This window comes from Pecten maximus, chromosome 18 (genome assembly GCF_902652985.1).
Source record: "Pecten maximus chromosome 18, xPecMax1.1, whole genome shotgun sequence".
Lineage (NCBI taxonomy): Eukaryota > Metazoa > Mollusca > Bivalvia > Pectinida > Pectinidae > Pecten > Pecten maximus.
Window position 1 is genome coordinate 13,106,301 of NC_047032.1, and position 25,139 is coordinate 13,131,439.

The 25,139-nt window shown below is 36.1% G+C and overlaps 2 protein-coding genes across 2 annotated transcripts; both read right to left on the minus strand.

Annotated features, from left to right (window-relative positions):
- Window positions 1–1,851: 1,851 nt before the first annotated feature.
- Window positions 1,852–12,656, minus strand: LOC117316236 (protein dachsous-like). Its single transcript, XM_033870773.1, has 8 exons — window positions 12,629–12,656; window positions 10,570–10,752; window positions 9,452–9,642; window positions 7,482–7,805; window positions 7,083–7,250; window positions 6,228–6,436; window positions 5,397–5,662; window positions 1,852–1,913 (listed from the first exon to the last, which is right to left on the minus strand). The coding sequence occupies exons 1-8, from the start codon at window positions 12,654–12,656 to the stop codon at window positions 1,852–1,854; spliced, it is 1,431 nt and encodes a 476-aa protein (XP_033726664.1).
- LOC117317082 (protocadherin-like wing polarity protein stan) lies at window positions 10,641–23,399 on the minus strand. Its single transcript, XM_033871870.1, has 12 exons — window positions 23,291–23,399; window positions 21,815–21,877; window positions 20,584–20,754; window positions 20,342–20,408; window positions 19,962–20,128; window positions 19,270–19,458; window positions 18,534–18,649; window positions 17,471–17,648; window positions 15,503–15,661; window positions 14,422–14,554; window positions 13,535–13,657; window positions 10,641–10,752 (listed from the first exon to the last, which is right to left on the minus strand). Exons 1-11 carry the CDS (start codon window positions 23,340–23,342, stop codon window positions 13,603–13,605), a joined length of 1,350 nt encoding a protein of 449 aa, XP_033727761.1. The 5' UTR covers window positions 23,343–23,399; the 3' UTR covers window positions 10,641–10,752; window positions 13,535–13,602.
- Between the last annotated feature and the right edge of the window lie 1,740 nt (window positions 23,400–25,139).

The window sequence follows — 25,139 nt, forward strand, 5'->3', positions numbered from 1 at the left end:
TTATTTCTCCTTTACTTCAAAACCTGTTTGTGTGTTTGTCTAAACCTTTAATTATTATATAGTAGTATATGGATGTACATTTCCTTTAAATTCTATTTCATTTCTTCCATACCAAGATGGTAGGATATCGTTTTCGTGTCTGTTTATATCCTTGGGTATATATTGTCTGTATCTATGTTTCGCCGAAGACACTCGAGTATCTATTATCTATTTGATATGTTTCATATAGGATACACTTTTATCTAAAAAGGTTTTCTTGTTTCACCAAGGGCATGTATGTGTTAATGTAACACATGTAATTATTGATATACAATTATCGCATGCTGATGAGTTCGAGCCATGTATCGACCGAATTCAACATGCAATAATAGTTTTATTATTTCGTCATATCATTATGCGCACATGACCAGTGTATAATATTTGTCAAATATTACTAACGACATTGAAATTCATCTTTAACAATAAATACATTTTATTGATTAAAGCTATTTAAATTTCATCTTTAACAGTAGCGATATGTATTAAATAAGTTTTCAGTTTTACTATTGATAACTGATGTTTATTTTAAAATACACCGAGGAATAAAGCCAGGAAATAAGCAAAGCATCACAGATTGTTGGCATGTCATTATTTTGGGAAAATGTTGTAATTAATTGTTATGTTTTGACAGTTGTTTAAAGGAGGTGCCTGTAAATACTGTGCCATAGACACTGAAGCTCATATACTCATAGATTTTTTTTTTTACAATTTACCATGTTTGATTCTCTCTTCCATATAAAAATCTCCCAGGACTTGGTCTAAGTTTTGCCTTTCGCCTCAAGGTAAACGCCTAACCAATGTGGACGTCGATCGCTTTGTGTTATTAGACTCAATGTTATCGATCAACTCCCCTTTTTCTTCAGCTGTCAGCACAGCAAGCATCTCCTGGCCCTTCATGTTTGTTGTCAAGTAGGAGTCTTGGTCATTCAAACACTTGACATGCTCGCTACGTTATCTTCTATTAAAGCCTCAAATTTAGTACGACTTCATTATGACGTCACCAAGTCAATACGACTTTTTGTTCTACAATTTAGTCAATACGACTCTTTACTGGTGGTCACGTATGATTAGATTGTCCAATGATAATACGCATATGATATGAAAAAAAAATTAAACTTATTTGAATGCCTCTGCAAGAATTCGAATCCGAGACCTCTGGTGTATAAGTCATGCCCTCAACCCTTCGAGCTTAAGAAAAGCCGAGTGGTATATTGCGGCTCGTATTTAAGGGTTATATATTGTTTATACATGTATAGCTGTATAACTTTGCTTCATTGGCACCAGTTAATGATGTATCTGTTAATTGTCTACTTTACACTGCATTGTAGGTATGTGAGCATATTTGTATTTGGTTTAACCGTAATCTCAGGTTTATCTACGAATATCATCCAACTCGGTATAGAAATGTTTTATTATTATTTTATTTTGAATCTGGTAAACCTATGCATTATAACTGTTTAACCATGAACACAAGTGTTCTATATAAATTACCTGTCTGACTTATGTAGGTATTCTGTCCTGTTGACCTCGGGATAAAAACTTATCTACGAAACAAATGCATCTAGGATTTCTTTGTTTTTTGTTTGCATTTTTCAATGTAGACATGGGTATTTAAACATAACTGCTTTCATATGTACACTTGTTCTAATTTTCTAGTATCGTCCCTTCCATCCTGAGTGCATGTACATGATGGATATTCATTTTATTTGTAACTCTGAATGAATTCTTGAAAAAGATTTCATCCTCACTAGACACAACCAAAGCATACAGGGGTAACGAGGAATTTTATTAATATTTCATAAAATCATGCTGTCATACGTAGCCTGCATACTGTGACCTCAAGTTCCATCCGTTCCGTTCAGACACTGTTACCCCTGTAACAAAAATAGACATTTCATATATATAAAACAAAACATCTTAAATTGACTATGACTGTATAAATCGCCGATCTCATATTTCTAAAAAGTATGTCATGAAGATGAAAAAAGAAATCCCTTAATTACGTAAATCAAAAGTAATCACAATACGGTTTTGTAAATACCAAAATCAGTGCAAAAACAATACAATTTGGTAGGTACTATAGCAATCCAAAAGTACTGCCCATACGCAGAACGCTGCGCGGACTTGTCTATCTCAATCACCCTGACTCCATCCGGCTTTCTTCATGTGGCATTGCTTACATACACCAGCCGCAGACATGACCGTTTAATGAGTATAACTACAGATATATCATATTCTATATATATTATATATTATATATTATCCAAAATTTGCACGGGGATATACATAGTTTCGATAATTAAATTAGTTTGAAAATTTTCAATAATTTACCTAAAAAGAGTATTAAATATACAGATTTATATTCTGAACAGTTCCCTATTCGAAAGAATTGACAAGCGGGATACGTAAAATGTAGGAAACTAGATCCACCAGTAGTGTCTGCCACCCGCAGTCTCAAAGGACTGTACACAGGATACACAAGATATTACCTTCTTTCAAATCAAATTGAAAATTAGATTGTGTAAAGCCAAAATGAATGCACCATACCCATCGTTCGTCCTGCCAAGACCAGTTAGTGACGCTAATAATAACTTGTTAATTTCAACATCTGTATTGAGTAATGTCCTATCAAAAGCTATGGCAATATTTCAATATGGCAAGTATGTAGAAGTTCATTGAATTATTGTCAAGGTACTTATTTTAGCGTGCTCAATTTTTTGCGCAAAAGCTAATTAAAACAGATTAGTGGAATGGTAAATTAGCACATCAACAATGACAACAAATAGGTGTAGATACAACACCATTAGCGCAATCAAAATTAAGCGAGATCGCTAAAATAAAACTACCGCTAAAATATGTACGTTTACAGAATTCGCTGTAAAAACGGACTTTTTAATAAGTAAATTAGTAACAGGTGCCAGTAGTAGTGATATACTTACGATGACATTTCCCACTTATTCATCCATGGTGCCCAGTTGTAACTGCCGGTCAGAGGAACAGGTTGCTCAGGCTTCACCGCTACATGAATTGAAAATAGTCATGGTCTTCCTCATTTTTAACATATTTATGGATGGCAAACAAAGAACATGTGTATAAACATTTGAAATCCATTCTTAAAATTTACACAAGAATCGTATATTGGTATCTTACCAGCATATATTACAAATCCATTACAACAAATCGTATTGATATATAATCACCTAGTTTATATAAAAACGATTTTCACTGGGGCCCTGACTATGCCTCGAACTAATGATTTAGGGCACCTCATCGTCTAGACAGATATACCTGAAGCCTACTTAACTATATGCATAAGATATATTTTGAACTATTGCACTGCTAAAGTGACTATTGCTAGATAACGTGCGAACTATGAGCACATGTGACGTTTAGGAAGCTATCCTACCCTTTCAAGCGTCTAAGTCACTCAGATGTCAACACTGCCAGACTATAGTCATTGCGACATCTAGGCCTACATGAAAGTCGAGATTTCAGTTAATCTAAGTGTGTTTTAGCGATTATGTAATAAAAAAATAGATAGCATGGGTGTCTGTGCAATAGTCCAGAATATTTGACCCTCGGTATTGGTAATCGACCGTTGTTCTCTTGCACTTAGCCTTCGGCCTCGTGCAAACGAACAGCGGTCGATTACCAGTACCTCATGTCAAATATTCTGGACTATTACACAGGAACCAATGATCTATTTGTATACTATAAAAAAAGTATCACAGACAATGCTATTGTTGACGTACAGTTTAAATGGTTGGATTTCATGTCGCAATAACATGTACAATGGGCTATTGTATATAACATAAGCCAGATTTATACAGAGAAGAGGACTGGACTGCATAACCTATAACACGTAGAAATAGTTTTGCTTATGCAGCAACAGAAATGTCTACGTTAAAAGTCAATAACATAATTTATGATTAACAGAGGCTTTGACGCCATTTTGAAGACCTCCATTTACTTAACTTTGGATGTACCTAGTACGGAAGAGCATTAGGGCCATGAAGCAAAAAAATTAAATTCATTTTTTCATGTTAATAACTCGAAATTTCGACTTACTAACTCAAAATTTCGAGATAATAACTCGAAATTTCGACTTAGTAACTAATTTTACTTTTGGTTATTAAGACGAATTGGCTATAAATCATCCTGACATAAACTGATGGAGAAGATGAAGTTGATTTCCCATTCTTGTGTATATATATGTATGTGGGAGGCCACTTAAAAGGGGCCAAGAACTAAGAAGGCTTATAGTAAATTGATAGTGGAGGTAATAATGACTATAAAGAGGGGCCTTTCATCTATGTTTTCAGTCTTTGACAAATCACGGAATTACAAGTACAGATGCTATCGAAGACTTTGATTAAATGAATTTAACAATTCTGCTTAAAACTTCATAAAAGTTGAAAGATGGTCACACATGTACCTGTATATACACGTCATAATGTGGTAACCTAGACGTTGAATAAATGAATCGCCTGAAGATGGCCGTTAGGCCTGAAGACGTTAACAAAACACAACAGTTGTCATGTTGAATTTATATTTTTCAACTATATATACATATGCATACAGTGCATTCCTCTAAATATCATGTCCTATTTGTCAGACAAAAACATGATATTTACAGTAGTGTGACATTAAGAGAAACATGTTTTTTCACTAAATCTAGTGCATTACCAATCTCCATAACTAAAATTATTATCTCGAAATTTCGAGTTATTAAGTCGAAATTTCGAGTTAATATCTCGAAATTTCGAGTTAGTAAGTCGAAATTTCGACTAATTAACATGAAAAAATGAATTTAATTTTTTTGCTTCATGGCCCTAATGCTCTTCCGTAGCCTAGCCTTTATGATTCTCAGGAAGAAAAAAGTATTTTTACGCGAAGACGTGATTCAGTGCTCCTTTTTCATGCATAATATTCAAATTCAATAGGTTGACATTTCCTTTCTGCTACTTTTTATTTCCATATTGATTCGCTAGATTAACACTTCCATAAGAAATCACATTGGTAATACTAATGGCGCAATTCGACCTGGCTCCTCATCTAGGCTGGTATAGAATATCGCCTTAACAATATGTTTAGATGTTGGAAGAAGGCTGTTCTTAGACCACCTTTGATGAAACGGTACGAAACGGTTTAATACAAATATAACCTTGCATAATTGACATTTGACAATAAGCATTATATAGTTATAACAATCATAACGGGCGATTGTTTTTGTGAGTAAAAATGTTAAATATAATGAAAATTATGATCGACCGTGCGTTTGACAACACTACCCTATAGCGATAAAATGTACATTAACCAAGTCGTGATGACTGAACATTATTGATCAATTAACTTACGTGCTACCTGTATTCTTTCGACAGGTCTTTTCCGCTTTTGTAAGCATGACAAGAGTCTTCTGTAAAACCCGTTACATCGTCCTTTAGATTCAGGTGGCGCTGTCTTTGGCACTTTCTCAGATGAAAATACAACCTTCTTTGGTTTTGATATTTCTTTCCTATGCTTCCTTGATGCTCGCCATGCTTTCCATTTAGCGCGGCACGTATTTGCACCCTCGTGTAGTTTTTGTTTAAAACCTTGCCATGCACGTCTTAGTTGGGCGCATCTTGGTAACAAAGAAGCATGCTCATATTAAGAGTATTTTTTACTGCGATTATTTTTTTCATTGCAAGAAGTAACTTGATTTTATCTTGCAACTTTTGAAAAAAAAAAAAAAAATGGAAATGATAATAATGATACAAGCACATGACATTTACACTAATGAAATATTAAAATCTAACAGACTGAATGTGATTTGTTTATCTACACAAGATGAGGTAAGCTAGTTTTCAAATATTTATTATAAATTTCCCACAGGAGAATATATAAAAAAAAAAACCTCTTCTCCAAACAAAAAAATGTCGTGTTCACTTAAAGTTTTGTAAAATAAAGTGTACTGGTGTAGACATGTAGTTTTCAGCAATATACACGTATCTCAATCCAGTTTGAATGGTTTTAATGCACGATACTGGAAGATACTCGAAAGAGATATGGTATTTAAACAAATGCTCAATATGTTGCAAAATAAATACCAACATTAAGTTCAAAATCAAAACATTTGATATCGAATGTTACTGAAAACATTACACAAATAGTGAATTAATAGTATTTCCATTTAAAATATTACTTACTCAAGCGACCATTTCTTTGGCGAGCAGGCATATCCATACCGGAAGTAGCGATATGTCATTATCAGACATAGAATGACGATAAGTACCACAGCTACAACACATGCAGTGAACCAGAGTATATTCCCCGTGTGATTAAAAAAACTGTCTTCAAGTGCTGGGCTGACAAGTATATAAGCGGACGCGTATACATAGTGGCCATTAGAGTTTGCCTGTAAACGAAATGCGTAACCGAATTTAGTTTTGATTAAATCTCGTGTCAGTGAACATGGAAACTACAATAAAATTTCAAATCATCTGAATCCTCCGCGTATGAACATTATGTGTGGTAATTATTCTCGTAAAGTTACGAGAGTTTGAAATTAACAGTGAGGTTCTGCAATGTTTCAGCATGATTTTAATGTTGTTTGATTACAACTACTATTTCTTTCTCCAACTATTAACTATGGTGTAATAATAATTGACGCCAAATATATTCTTAATCTTGATTTTATATAGAAAGGTGATACATAAAAATAAAACTGTGAAACAAGTTATATCAGCTTATTTAAATCACTCTTGTTGGCCCGAACAAAACCAACGAGGTCGGACAGGTGTCCTCCTACTTTTTCACGTTCACCCGATCGCCCATATAATATCTCGTGGTGAATGCAATCAAACAAGATTACAAATGTCCTATTGTTTAGCCTTAGCTCATTTTCGCATATCAATAATATGTTTGCATGCCTAACTTTATTTTTCATTTGGTCAATTCGAATAAAACGCAAAACAATCAACAGTGAATCTATATATTCCGAATCATAAATATTTTCAACTAAAAAACAAGATTAAAGTCGAGAATGTTACCTGTACTCTTACGGACAGCGTCGTGTAGTTATAAAACTCAGCGACAGATTTGGTAAGATAAATCCACCCTTCCTCATTTACAGCGAAGTACTGGAGATCCCCGTCTATAAGTGAATACTGGATTTCATTGTAGGTATAGTCAATATCAACAGCCGAGACAGACATTATACTAGACCTCACCTGAGGAGGGAAAATATTTGCATAATGAAAAACTAAAAGAAAATTTTGTAAATATAATTATGCATGAGATGATTCAGAAAAACCCCACAGCAATTAAAAAATAATATACTGAATCTCTTTTTTTTCTTCTTCGAGTGGTCTTTTTAAATGCATGTTTTTTTCTCTTTAAACGTACAACAAGCATACTTTTACAAAATGTACATTTCACATCTAAATATAAAAGTACGTTACCGGATAGTCATTTGGGATGTTAGCTTCGAAAGTGTCTGAGATGAAATAAGGTCGGTTATCATTGCTATCGGTAAGAGTGACTTGTATCATGGCTGTTGCTGACAGTCCACCTTTGTCGGCCACTCTAATGGTCAAATTAACCACTGCTGGCATCCGACCCTCATCGATATCATATCTAACAGCAAACGTCAGTATTCCGGAAGTGGCATCAATTGTAAAGTGTTCTAGGGGATCACCGGAAGCTATTGAATAGGTCAAAGAGTCACCGATATCAGGATCTGTTACGATTAAGTCTGCACTTGTGATGGACAGGATAGATCCGATCTGAAACAAGAACAATTATGTTGTATTTGATGATTTACCATTTCTGGACAGACTCTAGAAATAAAAAAGTTCATATTTTGGAGAGATCTTTTAAGGATCTTACATCATCGCAGCAACCATGACCATATGGGGGGTTATCTACGAAACACAAACAGCCAGGATCAAATCTGGACGGGTGTCAAGGAGACACAATCAGCCACGTCCAAGTGAGGGCGGTTGTCAAGATGACACAAAAAACCAGTGCAAAATGAGGAGGGGTGTCAGGGAGATAGACATCAAAGATCCAATCAGAACAGGTGTCAAGAGGACACAATCCGCCAGGGCCAAATAGGAACGGTTGTCAAGGTAACACAAACAGCCGAGGCCAAATGAGAACAGTTGTCAAAGTGACACAAACAACAATTGTCAAATCAGGACGAGTGTAAAGGAGATACCAACTGCCCACGCCAACTAAGGACGATTGTCAAGGTGACATTAACAGCCATTGTCAAATGAGGACGATGAGGTCGAGTGTAAAGGAGACACAGTCAGGGGCAAATGAGAACAGCTGTCAATGTGACACAAACAGCCATTGTCAAATAAGGACGGTTGTCAAGGTGACACAAACAGCCAGTGCAAAATGAGGAGGGGTGTCAAGGAGACGCAATCAGCAAGGTCCAAATGAGGATGAGTGTAAAGGGGACACAAACAACCAGGATCGAATGAGGACTAGTGTAAACGAGACACAAACAACCAGGATCGAATGAGGACTAGTGTAAAAGAGATACACAGAGACAGTGTCTGTCAACTGAAGACGATTGTAAACGAGACACAAACAGCTAAGGTCAAATGAGGACGTTTGTAAAGGAGACACAAACAGATAAGGTCAAATGAGGACGTTTGTAAAGGTGACACACACACAGCCATTGTCAAATGAGGACGGGTGTCAAAGAAGCACAATCAGCCAGGTCCAAATGAGGACGGTTGTAAAGGTGACACAAACAGCCAGTGCAAAATGAGGAGGGGTGTCAAGGAGACACAATCAGCAAGGTCCAAATGAGGATGAGTGTAAAGGGGACACAAACAACCAGGATCGAATGAGGACTAGTGTAAAAGAGATACACAGAGACAGTGTCTGTCAACTGAAGACGATTGTAAACGAGACACAAACAGCTAAGGTCAAATGAGGACGATTGTAAAGGTGACACAAACAGCTAAGGTCAAATGAGGACGTTTGTAAAGGAGACACAAACAGATAAGGTCAAATGAGGACGTTTGTAAAGGTGACACACACACAGCCATTGTCAAATGAGGACGGGTGTCAAAGAAGCACAATCAGCCAGGTCCAAATGAGGACGGTTGTAAAGGTGACACAAACAGCCAGAGCAAAATGAGGAGGGGTGTCAAGGAGACACAATCAGCAAGGTCCAAATGAGGATGAGTGTAAAGGGGACACAAACAACCAGAATAAAATTAGCACGAGTGTAAAGGAGACACAGTCATTGTCAAATGAGGAGGGTTTGATAAGGAATCATCTAACAGCCAGGGTTATAGGAGGAGGATTTTCGAAAACAAAGTACACAAACAAAAAGACAGTGTAGACGGGAACAGAAAAAAGTTCAAAAAACATTTCAAAAGGAAAAAATATGACTTCAAAGACAACTTACGTTCTGATTCTCACTTTCGGTAATATAATACATCTCATTAGCAATAACGGGAGCCTCGTTATCGTTAATGACATTGATAGTCAAGGTCGAAGGGCCAGCGGTCAAGGACCCATCGTCAACAGTATATCCAAAAGTGTATTGAATGATTCCTGACTCGTAATCGAGACCTTGTACCAACATCAACTGTTTTGCTGTAATCGAAATATCAATTTTGATTAACAAAATATATACAGCTGTTTCATTTCTTATTTTTGTTTTCTTTTCTTTATTATCATCAGTGATATGAAAAGTTTTTACACCCACTGAGGTGCATTAAGAATCTGCTCTGGTGAAAAAGTCACAATTCTCTGATGACTACCTTTTTAAATGCTATACATCTTTTTTTTGGAAGAATACAGAGACATAAAAAAAAAAAATAAATATGTCGGTGTGCTCCTTTTAGAGCTGTTGTTGATCAAACATTATTTTTAATCCGAATAGCCCCTACCCCTAACACATTTTCCTAAATTTTGAATTATAAAATACCAAATTTTTCACCATTTTGCTAGATTTAACGCTTAATATAAAAATTTCTGTCGACAAACTTTTAAAGATATTATGCAGATCAAATGGGAAAAGGTTTTTTCTTTCTAAAACTGATACAAAAATGTTGGATCATTGTTCTTCTTTTTTTTGTCTTGAACAAATATTTGTTATTTTTCAGTTTTTCGGAAAATATATTTTTAAGTGCTCCAGTTACATTTAAAAGTAAAACTAAAATGCACAACCTGTGTAATTTCCCACTACGTTGTTTATTATTTTCATTGTATTGATCATTGCAAAAATGAATTACAAACGTTCAAAATTGCCATCAAATTGCACAAAATACAAGAAACAGCAATTATCAAAATGATCGCCAAATGGACCATAAAAAAGTCTGAAATTTTGACATGTTTTTCAGATACAATCTAGCTATAAAATTTACATTTTTGTGTTATACACTTCAAGAATTTTTTTATGAAAGATCGAAACGAGACTTCAATATGACTGCATCCTTAAAAGTAAATTTTAAATTTCTCTGTTCTACGATACACTGTAATTAATTCCCTCTCCTCAACGAGTAATTCTTTTTCACTCACTGCTAGTGTCAAACTGGAACTTAGCTGCTGCAGAGGCTGGCGAGTATGTGATGACGTAATTCAGTATGTCATCTGCGTCATGCTCCGTCACGTCTAATGTGAAAACCACCGTTCCTATGGCGACGGATTCAAGAATATTCAACGTCAGAGGCAAATTATTAACCGTTGGCTGGTTATTTACTCCTGGAAGTAAATGATAGACGTGAGTCTAGGGCATGATAGAGTTTGAAATAAACAGTGAGACTCTGACAACAACCGAATATGACGTCAACATTATAAGACTTCATGTTACGAAACATATAACACCAAATATACTGAAACGAAAAAGAAACGCAACATGGAAAATTGTGATTAATTTTGTATTAAATATACATATCTGTATACAAATCGCGGAAATAAACATGCACCCTGCCTAACACCCATACCAATCTTCAAAATCACCCAAGTGTGACTAGAGACCTATGCACTTCCGGCGCGGTAAAAACATCAAAAACCGTGCCTGTACAAACATATGCGTTCTTTTTTCATTCAAACCAGTATCAATTCATCACTAACATTGAGCCACATCATCGCCAATACTTTTGCAAACAATAATTCCTTTTACAATTATGCCACGGTTATCAAAGGTTGATAGAGGACGTGCTATAGCGATGCTTCTGGCAGGGAACACGCAACTTCACGTCGCTCGACAATTCAGAGTTCACAAATCGACTATTAGTCGATTAGTTTCACGTCTTAACGCAACAGGAAGAGTCGATGACCAGCCGAGATCAGGACGTCCACGCGTAACGTCGCGACGTCAAGACCGGGTTCTTAGGTTGGCACACCTGCGTAACAGGAGATTAACGGCCGCTGAAACGGCAAGGAATACGATTGGTAATCATAACCGTCGAATTCATCCCCAAACAGTGATCAACAGACTGCGTGAGGCTAATTTGCGTGCAAGGCGACAGTACGTTGGTTTACCACTAACACCGCAACGTCGAGCACGTCGTATGCAATGGGCAACGGCACATATGCCCAGACGTTTTCCTATGAGACGTTGGAGGTCTATGCTCTTCACCGATGAATCTCGATTCACGTTATTTCGAGCAGATGGCCGTCAACGTGTGTACCGGCGTCGAGGCGAACGTTTTGCTGACGCCTGTGTTTTGGAACACGACCGATTTGGGGGTGGATCAGTTATGGTTTGGGCGGGAATCTCCCATGGTTTGAAGACGCCTTTGGTGATAGTCAATGGGAATTTAACGGCCGTACGCTATCGGGATGAGATCCTTAGGCCCCATGTTGTGCCGTTTGTTAGGCAGCATCATCTAACCTTTCAGCAAGATAACGCGAGACCACACGTTGCAAGAGTCTGTAGAGAGTTTCTTGCGACACAGAACATTGTTCCTATAGATTGGCCTCCATATAGCCCCGACCTGTCCCCAATCGAGCATTTGTGGGATGAATTAGACAGAAGAATTCGAAATCGCCGTAACCCCCCAAATACCCTCCCTCAGTTAGCAAATGCACTCGTCCAAGAATGGAATAACATTCCAATACGGAAAGTCAATGCCCTGATGAACTCAATGCAACAAAGAATTAGAGATGTGATAACTGTTCGAGGAGGACACACACGATATTAGGGCACGGTTTCAAAACTGCTGCCATTTCAACTTGGATTCACGTAGGGTACTACCAATCATGACCTTCTAGCAAAGTGACCTGTTCTTAAAAATCTCTAAACATTTACAGGATGTTACATCAATATTCAATATTAACTATTACATATGAAATTTAAACATAATGCTCACAAGTATTATTTTATTAAACCTACAATTTGAAGTTGCGTTTCTTTTTCGTTTCAGTATATGTTTTTTGGGATAGTTAAAAAGAAACTTTATTTATTTTACAACAGTTGCGAAACATGGCGTAATAAATATTCTAGCCACCAACAGATAAGTCTGTAGCTATAAAGTATTAGTGTTATAGACACTGAAACTACGCATTGAAATGTTGCCAGATGCTAGTATACAGTCGATATGAATGCAAATTGAGAGACACATCTATATTATACTAGTAATGCCCTGGTTGTAGGGAGACATGCTTATTTGTTTACCCAATGCATGTAATAAACATCCGAAGGGGCTCCGCATGGAGGATACATGAGAAATTTTACATGATGCATGCATATCTATCCGACACGTGACGGCCTTCCTAAGCCAATCCCTAACTGTGTTTAAGTTGAAATCACAAAACAGCTATTCTTTTCCAGAAAAAATATGTCATCATATTTAACGCGCACACAAAACAGTTTGATCACATTTTAAACGCTATTATTCATTTTACAATGTCTTAAACTTACATTTCTGCTAACATGATGGGATGAAATCAAAACCGTTTGTTTGCATTGATATATGATTAAGAATTGATGCGGTGAACGTAATCTGGATTACAATGGGGAGACTCGAATATTTCCATGGAAACTTCAATTACAATTTTTCAGAAGAATATCGACTCAAAAAATTTAAATGAAAGTCGCCGACACTAGGTAACAACAATTCAAAGGACATTTCGGCTGAAATAGATTCCATGTTTAATTTTTCCGAACAGCGGCACTAGCAGATAAGTGTTGATACACTTTGTAATATCGTATTTGGAATAACGCTTATAATATTTAGGGGCAACTTCATTTTAAACTATTTTCTTAGTTTTAAAGATTTGTATTATTTTTTTCTTGACGGGATGTCTTACCAGAATTGTATGTATTCTACACAAGTGTTCTTTACTTTAGAAAATATTTTAACTGATATATTCTCTGGAATATGCATGATACAATCTTTAAAAGACAATCGATCCGAATCTACTAAATGGCTTATGAATGCAGAATTATTCTCTATATCAAATTATCTTTATAACGGAAATCGCCATGATTTCACATGCGCGGGAAAAAAATTCCATTAGAAAGTGTGTGGTTCTTTACCCGAAATAATGATGCTTAGTTCTGTAGACACCGCTGTCAATGAGTTGTCTGACACTCTGATATTTATGTCATAAACAGTTCTGGTGGTGGTAAGGATAGAAGTTGTCAGAATCACTTGTCCAGCTGAAACAACAGAAACGGTTAAAATGAATAAATCGTATTGTTATCTGACTCTTTATGTAAATGTAAATGAAGTATTTTCGACTGTTGACCGGTTAATATATTTGACTGTTGACGTACGTGCCCAAACACCCAAATGATTACGATGAAACGTCTTTCTGGTTGTGATGTGAAATTAGCATATCTAGCAACGCTTATATTCGAAGTAAGAAAGGTTCGAAGAAATCTCCAATCAAGGTTTGTTGTATGTAATTGAAAACAGGGATTTGGCTACAACATATAATGTCATTAAACGGTCTGTATGCATTCTTACAGCGTAGAATTTAGACCTATCGAAAAAAAAAAAAAAAAAATACCCATATATTTTGTTATGTCAATGTTTTCGATTAATCTAGAAATTCCCTTTACCAAGAGTCCTAAAGCTCACCGCACAGGATCAGGGCTGGAAAAAAGCTGTGTATGGAACTTTCCTTTTTAAATGGATGTTACTTATCCCTTCCTTCCCCTTTCTCTCTTTCTCCTCCTTCTTCTACCTCTCCTTTATCATTTAATACTATTCAAGTGTCTTTATCCCGATAATGACACTCGTAATGGTATTAATTATTCTCGAACATTTACCAGAAACAGGTTAGCTTAGGTGCAAAGTTGACATTTTACGACACTTTCAAACAAGACTGTTGACGTCATTAATTGAATGATCTAATTGATACTAAATCAATTGGTGTAAGCTCTTTTAATAACAACTTCGAATCCAGCAAACAACTTACTATCCGCCATTGTAAACAAACAATTTGAGCAACCTGTGGATCCAAAACTCGAGGTCACTCGTCTCATTGTCTGCTGCCAAAACTGTGTAGACCACTGTACCGATCGGTGTTGTTGTCGCTATGGTAACAGACGCTGAAATCATAATCAAGCATTACAAGAAGTTGACTTTATGATATTTGGATGTCACTTTAAAGGAAGAAATGACAAAAGATTTGAGTCGGAGATATAAAGTGTTAACGAGTTAATAATGTCGAACTGATTAGGTGTTAATGCTTGTAGATTTGCCTAGTGGTTCCTTTGTGGCGTCGATGTAGTAGAAGACGCTTACCCTCCGAAACACATGGTCTTATTCTCCTTGTAGAAATTCAATGGTCTCCATGCGAATCTATATTTTATCTTTTTTTTTTGTCCTCGTTTATGGATTTAAAGTAAGAATTACGGTCTCGTTAATGTGTCAGTAATCTATGTTGTATCTCCAGCATATGGAAGGCAGTGAGTTCGATTTACCGATAGTGGCTGGATAGACATATCGAAGGAGATTTAAAAAATACTACGTGGCCGACAGCCTATATATACACTGCTTGTCACAAAAAATGCAACAAAAATGAACCCAAGGTATAGACAATATCTAATAGACATAGATCCAGTTAATTCTATTTTCTAAATGCAAACAATCAAAATGTGATATTCGTTCTATAACCTTAAGTAAATAATGTTATTAAATCCATTCAAATGAATGTACATGTTATGCTTGTTTACATTTCATCGACTGGATCTTGTATTTTTTTTTATGTTACAATGACATATTTCATCATAACTGTTTGTTGTTGTCTCTCCAGTCACTTGTATTCTGCGAATCATCTATAAGTAGCTCACAATATCGCTTAAAAAGTGTATTATCTCCTACAATTAGCACATTTACAATTGGACTTCTCAATTTTTAGACAAGCAGACGGCTATTATTGTTAATATCAGACACGCTTGTGTAACATCCGGTTTCGCACGCGCTGATGATAAATGACCCTGAATAGAAGTATGGATATATCGGTAAGTTGGGTAAAAATGTTGATGCTAACTTACCTGGGATATTGAGGAATACAGGCACGGTGTTTGGCAGGATGTTGACCTTGAATTGTCCGGATGCAGTGTCCTTGGTGTCTGTACAGTTAATGGTCAGAACGTATTGACTGATAGTCGAGTGGTCAAGGTTTGGCATCAGACTGCTGTACACCCCGTAGTCTGAAAAAAAACCCGGAACCAAGCATTCAGTTATCTAGTTTTCCATGTTCAACTCATTAGTATTGATATGTCTGGTATTTCATTTGTAACTTACCACAGGGACCTGAAAAAGTGTTACAGTCTATGTCTATTTGGACCTGACTTTTAGGACGTTTTAGAGGTCTACAGTAACATTAGGTATAAATGCCACTTTCCTCTCTTCTCCATATAGTCAGTAGGAAGGACTGTCGTTCATAAAGAAAACGGAGGAAAACTTTCACTATTTCGAAAAACCTGCTCGATAAAATATAGGTTTCCGATGTCAACAAAAAATAGATATTGAGCCTATGGCATAGCATCAAAGTGGCGTCAACAAAATGAATATTCGAAAAATAATTACTTGGATGTAGGATTTGGAATCTTTATAGTTAAGCATTATTCTCAACTATTTTTTGGTTGATGAAGTCATAGACAAAAAACGGATTGGCATTCTTTTTCATAGACGCTTCGCTATCAACAAAGTAACCCTGCTAGGCATATTCATAGACGCTTTGCTACGGATGGGCATTCTTTTCATAGACGTGAAGAATGGCCGTCCGTTTTCTGTCTATGACTTTATAAATCCAAAAATAATATAGAATAATGTTATAATTTAAGATAAATAACTCAACGAAATACTAATAAGACAATCCCCATTTATTTATTTATTTATGATAACAAATGGAAGTGTGGGGCATTTATATCAAAACCAGAAATCATTTATACAATAACCGTGCCGCTTTTGAATTTCCCTCGAAAAGGGTCCTGACGAACCGGTTTGATCCAGTTCGCATTAGTCACATTGACACTGGGTTGTTTGTATGTAGGAGCCTAGTGAGGAAAATTAAATACACAGTTATTGAAAGATGAGTTTGAAAACATCCCAGACGACAGGACATTGCTACTCGAGGAGGCGTATGAGTGGGACGGTATCAAAGGCAAGTTGTATTTTTCCGCGGCCACAAGTGGGCCTACGCCATTTTGATTATGGTCGCAGTTTTGATTGGTTATCGAAGTTAAAGTGTTGTTGATTACGCGTTTTTGGTTTGCAGAACATTCTCGACTGTAGTTTCTGGCCTGAATAATACATAATGTATGAGTTCAATGTCAGCTTCACTCAGTTTGGAGATACTAGTGGCCCGTAATTGTCGATGGTGGTTTTATGTTGTGTTGGACGCGATTTCCCTTCCACGATATCCTGTTTTAATTTGCCATCCAACATGTTGTTCGCTGAACGAAAATCCTTGCCCCGAACGATGTCCATATCCCAACCTTATTCTATTGGCTGCTTTAAATAAAAGTCATTTTAGACACAGGTAGCTCAGTGAAGAGTACTCGGGTTTCATGTCCGGGGGATCCAGGTTCAATTCCTGGTCTGTGTAATCTTTGACAGCTGACAGTCTTCTAATTTCTCGTTCATTTACCGATTGGATTTTTAAAGGGAAATGTCATCAGAAGCAGATTAAAAAAATGATAAAATTGCATCGGTTTTTCCGATGGCTTTAAAATCGATCTTCTGTTCGATATCCAATCCGAAAATATCCTACGTTGACCGACATATTGATAGTTGCAAGCAGACGACGTCAAAAGTACATGTAGTTCTACGTGTATTACGTCATTAAAAATGACGTAAATATTTTCGGGCTATGAAGAAATAACCTTAATTTTCTAACCAAAGAAAACGAGTGTAACAGATGAAAACAAATTATTCTTTTTGGTAAAACGGAAGTATTGCTGGCGTAATGATAAGACATACAACATGTACGACAGGAAAAAACAAAACACGCTCACCTGTTGTTCCCGGGACGAGTTGTACGATGAATGGAGCTTCTGCCGGGGCTGAAGACGCCATCGTGCAAGTCATAAGGTCACCCGAGGGGTCAGAAGCGGACAGTGTGTATAAAAGTGTTTCCACAGTTACGGTCTCTGACAAATCTACAGCTGCCGGAAGGTTACTGATGACTGGTGGCTGAGGATGGGATATACCAAAACAGATGAATCGTTATTATAAAAAAAAAAACAGAAAAAAACCAAAAAAAAACCAAACAAAAACATTCGCCTGAAGATTGTCGTGCGAAGGATATTAGTATTACTCAACTACATACGTTTATATACCCACCTACCATGCAGTGGTCTTTTTAAAATGTCACAATTATGAATAATACAGCGTTTCTGATTGGTCAGCGACATTTCTGCAACCAATCACAAATATCGTATAGTTCATGGACGGGCAGTTCAAATACGGTGGCCTTCGTGTTGACGATTCACTAACAAATGGCGACGCTATAAAGAAGCCACTCAATGGTAAATGGACATTCATTTTGTTGAGTTTGGCAATCTTCATTTTGTGTATTAGAGAGCGAATATAGCTGTGCTGATGAGAGAATTCACACCGGTGAGGGATGTATTGAAAATGTCTACCAACAATGTAGCATCTCGCGAGAATTATTTGGGATTTTGCTTGTCGCAATTGATCACTCTTGACTCGAGATGTGTTATATTGTTAAGAAAATTGGAGTATTTTCTTTAAAACGAGGTAAAGATTGAAAGAATCGGACTTCAGTGTGGTCAGAAACGAACTTTAAAAACCATGGTTTGAATTTCGAAAGACGAGGTTCTTCTCATTATCATTTAACGTTGTTGGTGGACCCATGGGTTAAAATATTTAATTCTGGCTCATACGAAGACAATTTGCCACCGACTTATAATCTATCTACATACAGTGCACTTCTGCTTGAATGTATTGGTATTTTCGTAAATCAGAACTAGTAGTGTAGTTTCAGATAATATGGAATAAGCAATATCATATGATGTATTCAAGGTCGAAGGTTAAACTTTCTGACGTAATTCGTACCTGGTTGATGATATTAACTGTCAGTGTTTGACTATCAGAAAGCCCACATACGTCTGTAAGTGTCAGTGTTAAGGTCACAGTACCGACAGGCAACTGTGTGGCTGTGGTCACCTGACCTTTGTGGAAACAAATTAAATGCCAATTATAACATGTCTAAATGTAAATAATACTATATTTAGAATAATCTATCACATATCCGTTCTATTATCTAGTTAATTCGCCCGTGTAACAATTTTGCCTATTTCACTGGTGAAATATACTCTGGAATTGAGCCAATCAGAGATAAATTGTGATGTCATAATAAGGACAGTGACGTTACACCATGAATTGAAAATGACTTCCACCGTTTGAAGTTGTCCTCCAAATAAGCTTTCAACTCAATTAAAATGCATGTTTCTTAGTTGCGAAACTCTTCGAATTCTCGAAGTTAAAATTCTTGCTTGCCAAGGAGCCCGAATATAAAATCTCATATGAAATGAAAATCATTTCAGATCCTTCATTTGTATATGTACACCGAACTGTCTGCTTGTCATATATTTTTCTACTGTAAAATATCCCATCAAACATTTCGTGTATACATCTTATCAAACGTAATGCTGGATCAAACACTTTGTATATCAAGTATCATACATTTGTACAATGTACGTAACTATTATGGATATATGCTATTGTTAATAATGAAATTAAAATTATACTTCAAACACAAATTGATAAAACGCTTAACCTTGTTGTTTACCTGACTTCAGATCGATGACGATAGCTGGAGCGCCACTGTACGGCTCGTAGAAGGAAACAGACAACACAAGAGAAGATAACTCTGCGGTATTACTATCATTGAAGGCGACGTTAAATATGGACGACCCGATAGTTGTGTGGTCGTACACATCAACACTAGCAGGTAAGTTGGTTAATATGGGTGCGGCTCCTTAAATAATATAAAAATAAAAAATGTCTGATGAAAATAAATGGATACAGTATATATTGCAAGACACAAGTTCACGGACTCTTGGACATATGGTCGCGCTAAAAAGCATAACCGTAAGCATCATTATATTAGCAGTTAACATTATCAACTAGTGCATAATTTGGCTCATCCTGGATACTCCAAGAGCTACCAGTACCATTGTATGTGAGTGTCTAGGATAAATTTGGCTAAATGCGTAAATACAACATGGCTATGTTCCTGCATTATATCAAAACATGTTTAATAATCGTCACGTGCTAATAGCAGCCCTATCTCATAGCAGTCCTTGCTAATAGCTGCGAGTAAATATAAGGACAGCAACACAGGTATAGGAATGGAATTTGATAGAAAACAAAATTAAAAAAGGCGTCGAATAACAATAATTTAGGAATGCTAACGAACAAAGAAGTTATAAAACTTGAAAAAAGGTATGAATAAAGAAAGCTCGAATTAGAGAAGCATACCGTCCGTAACAGTATACTGGATGGCGTACGTCCGATCGTCCGTAGAGACCACGTTTACGGTGTAATTAAATCCAACCACGTGATCAACGGACCAGGGGAGAACAAATGTACCATCTTCTTCATTACTTCCGGTTGTGTAAGGAATTATGTCGATTGCCTCACTATACCTGCCGGAAATGGGTAAATTATATCAAATCGATGTCTTATAATGCAAAAAATACATAATAATTTAAAATGGAAAAGTATTGCTTATATAGTCACATATGATTTAAATTATGAATTTATCTAATTATTTCAATTAATGTCAAACTATTGACTGTAATGAAACATTCATGAGAAAGACTTGTAAAGGCCAAATGTCATATACTTAACATACGTACCAGCCAATAATGTCTCCTGATTGGACAGATATTTCTTCAGATATCACCACAGTTTCGTTAACATTGACTGAAAAGACAAAAATGAATCGGATTCTATTAATTAACTAATCTTCGTTAATTTCTTTCTTATTCATAAAAAGCAATGTTAAAAGAAACCCAATTCATAAATATAGGAAATGTTAACATTATAATTGTACAGCTGATTTACAAAGCATAAAACTAATGACAGAATTTATACTCACTGGAAGATACTAAGTACCGGAACTCTCCAACTAACATGTACTGGCTCGCCGCTAGAGGGCGCCATATCTGGAATTGTATGTGGCCTGTTCTCTTTGGGTAGATCTGAACCTCGGATAAAACTCCACAGCATGATGACCTCAGGTTGGATGACGTCACTATGTACTGGGTTTCTAAAATCAGCACGTGTTAACTGTTATTAATGGTTTAATTTGAATGATAATAGACTCAAAGCTAAAAGCTAGTTACAACAATGTAGTTAAAATGCTATGTCAGTTTAGCTCCGCCTGTATGAACGTTTATACGTACTGAGTTAAATCGAGGATCAAATTCTTATTGGATTAAACTTGAATTTCTATTTCTATTTTTATCAAATTTATTGATATAAAAGCTAAGCTATACTTTTATTTTTGATTTGTCATATGTTGCTTCGATACATTGCAAGCCTATTACTTCTGATGGTTTTAATCGGCATTTTAAAGACTTGATGGACCAAGTTCCCGCCGCATAGTTTAAACTCAACGATTGGTCTCAATCAGGATGTTCCAACAGCAAGTCGTTACCTTCTTTTATATAACCAATGGTTGTTTAAATGGTCCGAAAAATGTATATGGTTACATTGGTTTCTCCGCACATTCACATACATGTCACCAAACTTAGATTGTAAGGCAGTAATACGATTTTGAGGTAAGCAAGGTTTAGCGATAGAAAATCCAAATTGGAGCAGTGCCCAAAACGGATCACTTTTCAAAGCTAGTTTTTAATGTACAACTGTGACCCAAATCAATGTGTATACAAATTCTGGTCTAAAGACGATTATGTAACGAGCCTAAGGGACCACAAAGATGTTACAAATGTACAATTCTTACCATGATTTATTTTTTATTTTTATTTGTTTTTTGTTGTTTTTTTTTTTTTTGCTTTTTATGTATTTTTTGATAAATGGCGCTTGAGATATAGAAACGTCTCGTTTTTGGCTCAAAGAAAAGATCCTGACAATGGAAATAAAATCCTTGAATAAAATTACAAAGATCAATTTTAGATAATGATATCATTGCTTGAAAATATGAATAACCCTGTTTTAAAGCTGATAGGTTAAGTCCTAGTGAATATGCCGTTTGAAACATCCTTCGAAATTTCAACTTTAATATAAATCAGTATAATTCATCCCCAACACTGTAATAAGAAAATCTGTCTGTTTGTGAAACCTTAGACAAACTGTGCTGTGTTTACCGTAATTGTTATCGACGTTGGTGGTCTTCTCTGAAACGATGGGTCCAACTGTACAACCTGCGTCTGAAATAGCGGTATAAAAAATAGTGTTTTAATGCAATAACATATATTATCAACTTGAACATGTTTTTCACAATAAAAAATATTATAGTTAACAAATACAGAAGATGAGAACAAACTCATTGAAATTGATATAGATTAAAACTATCCTAATGTGTATTGGAATTTTCAGACGTTTTTGTTGGCACAGTTAGCAAAATTGCTGTTTTATGATTTCCCTTCCTGAATGACGAAACAGCAGTATTGATGTCCATATCATCACTGACGTGCCCTAGAAGGACGATGTCCCAAACATCACTGTCGAGTCATATAAGGACAAAACAGCTATATTATGTCCCTGGCATCATAAAAGAACAAATCAATTGAACGTTGTCCCTAGCTTAAAGTGCTTTCGGGTCCTAGAATGACTGAAATGCTGTATAGTATTCATAACAACACTGACGAGACCTAGAGGAACGAAACAGCTGTATAATATCCCTACCAACACTATCGAGTTCTACAAGGCAGAAACAATTGTATGCCGTCTCTATCATCTCATTGTCATGGAAGGATCAAACAGCCGTGAGTGAAATTCTGTACATACATCTCTTGGTTATTGATGGATGTTTGGATCTGCTGATGGACTAAACTAAATACATCACACGAAATAACACGCGATAAAATGCATTGCAAAAATTCAAATCCTAGGAACTTGCAAAACAAAAGAAACATCGAAAGCCTGTTTCTGCATTATGACGATTATGTCCAGACAAATAAACATCTGTATCAAATATTTGTAATCATCGATTTCGTTTGTTACGCAGCGTTCATGGAACTTTTTAAAATCCATTCGATGACGTCATCCTTAAGACGTTATATCACGTGTGATCAAATCATTGAAAATATACCTTTGATAAACACAATATACCTTATCTATCGTTATTAGCATATTTCGGTACGAATTGCAAGCTAGGTACACACGATCAAACATTGACTTACCTGCGTCAAACAGCTGTTTCGTGCTTCTAGAAAAAGGTCGCAAGAAATGTACAAAATCCCCGTGGTTGAATTAAAAGTTTAGATAAAATTTTACAATTTTCAATACAGGATTTCAACTGATCTTCAAGTGTATGAAATACTCCCATGACGAAAGATGATATATTATGAATGAAGCTAATTTGACTCACATTCATTTGATGTTTTGTTTATCTTTGATTTACTGCAAGCCTATCAATTTTAGCGCACTCAAATTTTCTTGCATTTCCAAATTACAACAAATTCTCTTATTTTCTGTAGGAATATCAAATATATAAGGTAATAAGCGAATCATAATTTCGCGCATTGCTTCAAGAGCGAATAGCGCTAAGATAAGATCAACGCTAAAATACGTACGTTTACAGTATCGATATCTGTTTTATATATGAATGAATGACGTACCTATTCTAAAAAGCAGGTCGGCTACAATAATGAGCAGCAAATAGGTTTCCATTACAGCGCACGCATAACATCCAACTCGTTCACTATCCGAGGGGAACCAGGCACAGTTTTCAACCGATTCACCCTAAAGGTTTTAAGTTATCAAAGCAAAACCTCGCATGACGTAAGTAACCTGCAGAGTACTTGTGTACTCAATATCAGACATTAAAAGGTCGTTTCCGTTTCATTGCGATACGAGGTCGTTTGTGATTTTCCTGCTTTTGAAGAAATAAAGAAAAAGTTGACTTCTTAACCGGAAATAATTGTTTGTGAATGAAAACCAACACAGGAACATTCTTCCGGTCTAAGGCAATGTGTCTTTTGTAACAATTTCCGTACATTTTCAGAGTAGTAGTGAAAACTATTAGTGTGAACGTACAACCGTTGGGTGTATAACGATTGGCGAATACACTTCTCCATTCGCGCATGATCAATGCGGCTCTCATGATATTGCAATGTTTGCATACGGGTGATTTGGAATTTGTTAGACCTTTGTGTTCTCTATTAGATTCAGTTGTTTGATTATTGTTATCAAACACAAAGGAATGACCACGTGATTGTTATTGTTATAATCGTTACAACACGTGCAACGTGACGTGAACTAGCGAACTGACACAGTTTATAACATTCTCGTCTTTAAGTCGTTGAGGTGTTAATGAAAGTGTCACAGATAATGGACTGAGCATGCTCTTTCACGGAGTAAAGTGATCTGGCTCGCCGTTTTGCTGGGATGCCATACCTTGGATATCAACGCCTACTGATTGGAATTATCTTGTTTAACATGAGACGTTTGTTGTGTATACTCATTCATTGTTTTCGTGGTTGTTATAGAACCACAAATACCCATATAGCAAATATTGTTGATGTTTCAATGTTATATGTTTTACATAGGTTAACCACGAACCTTTGCTCACACGAAATGATTTGAGAGCTCTAAATCATGGAATAAAGTGAGCAAACACCAGTATACGATAACAAAAAAAAAAAAAAAAAAATAAAAGAATTATTCTTTATCTTAACATTTAAACCTGTGTTGTTATTTCATTGTATAAAAAAAACTTAAATCGGGATTCTCTTTTTCGTCATTATACGGATATAGGTAACAGTCGGGCAATTAAGGGAATCGCTAAACAGCTGATTTCAATTTGGTGGAGAATGTTGTCAACTACAGGTATAATTGAACAGTAACATCGTTTTTTTTATAGTTTCATTCCTGTAAGATATTTCAAACATATTTTCCCATCATTTTTAAGAAATTCTACTATATTCTATTCATAAAAAAATTATACGGGAAAAGGTCAGAACAGAAACGAAAATAGGGATTGCGCATTCGATTTTTTCTTTAGGGAGGTTTTATACCGAACTCACAACGGAATTCTAAATAGTACCCTCTGAATGAGTTTGGTTCTGGGTAGCTTTGATAATAATAATTATTATTCTGTTTTTCTTTTTGTTAACAAAATTATATACCCCCTCCCCCCCCCCCCCCCCCCCCCCCCCCCCAAAAAATAAAATAAAATAAAAACCAAGACAAAAAAAAACCAAAAAAAAACCCCAACAAAACAAACAAACAAAAAAACCCAAACAAACATCTTTTTGCTAAAATGGTCTTATGATCCTTATCAGCGTGGGGCCGCGGTGGCCAAGTGGTTAAGGTGTCCCGACACTTTATTACAAGCCCTCAACCTCTTGGTTACGAGTTCAAAACGTGAGGCAATTGCCAGGTACTGACCGTAGGTCGTTGGTTTTTTCTCCGAGTATTCCGGATTTCCTCCATCTCCTGGCACGTCCTTAAATGACCCTGGCTGTT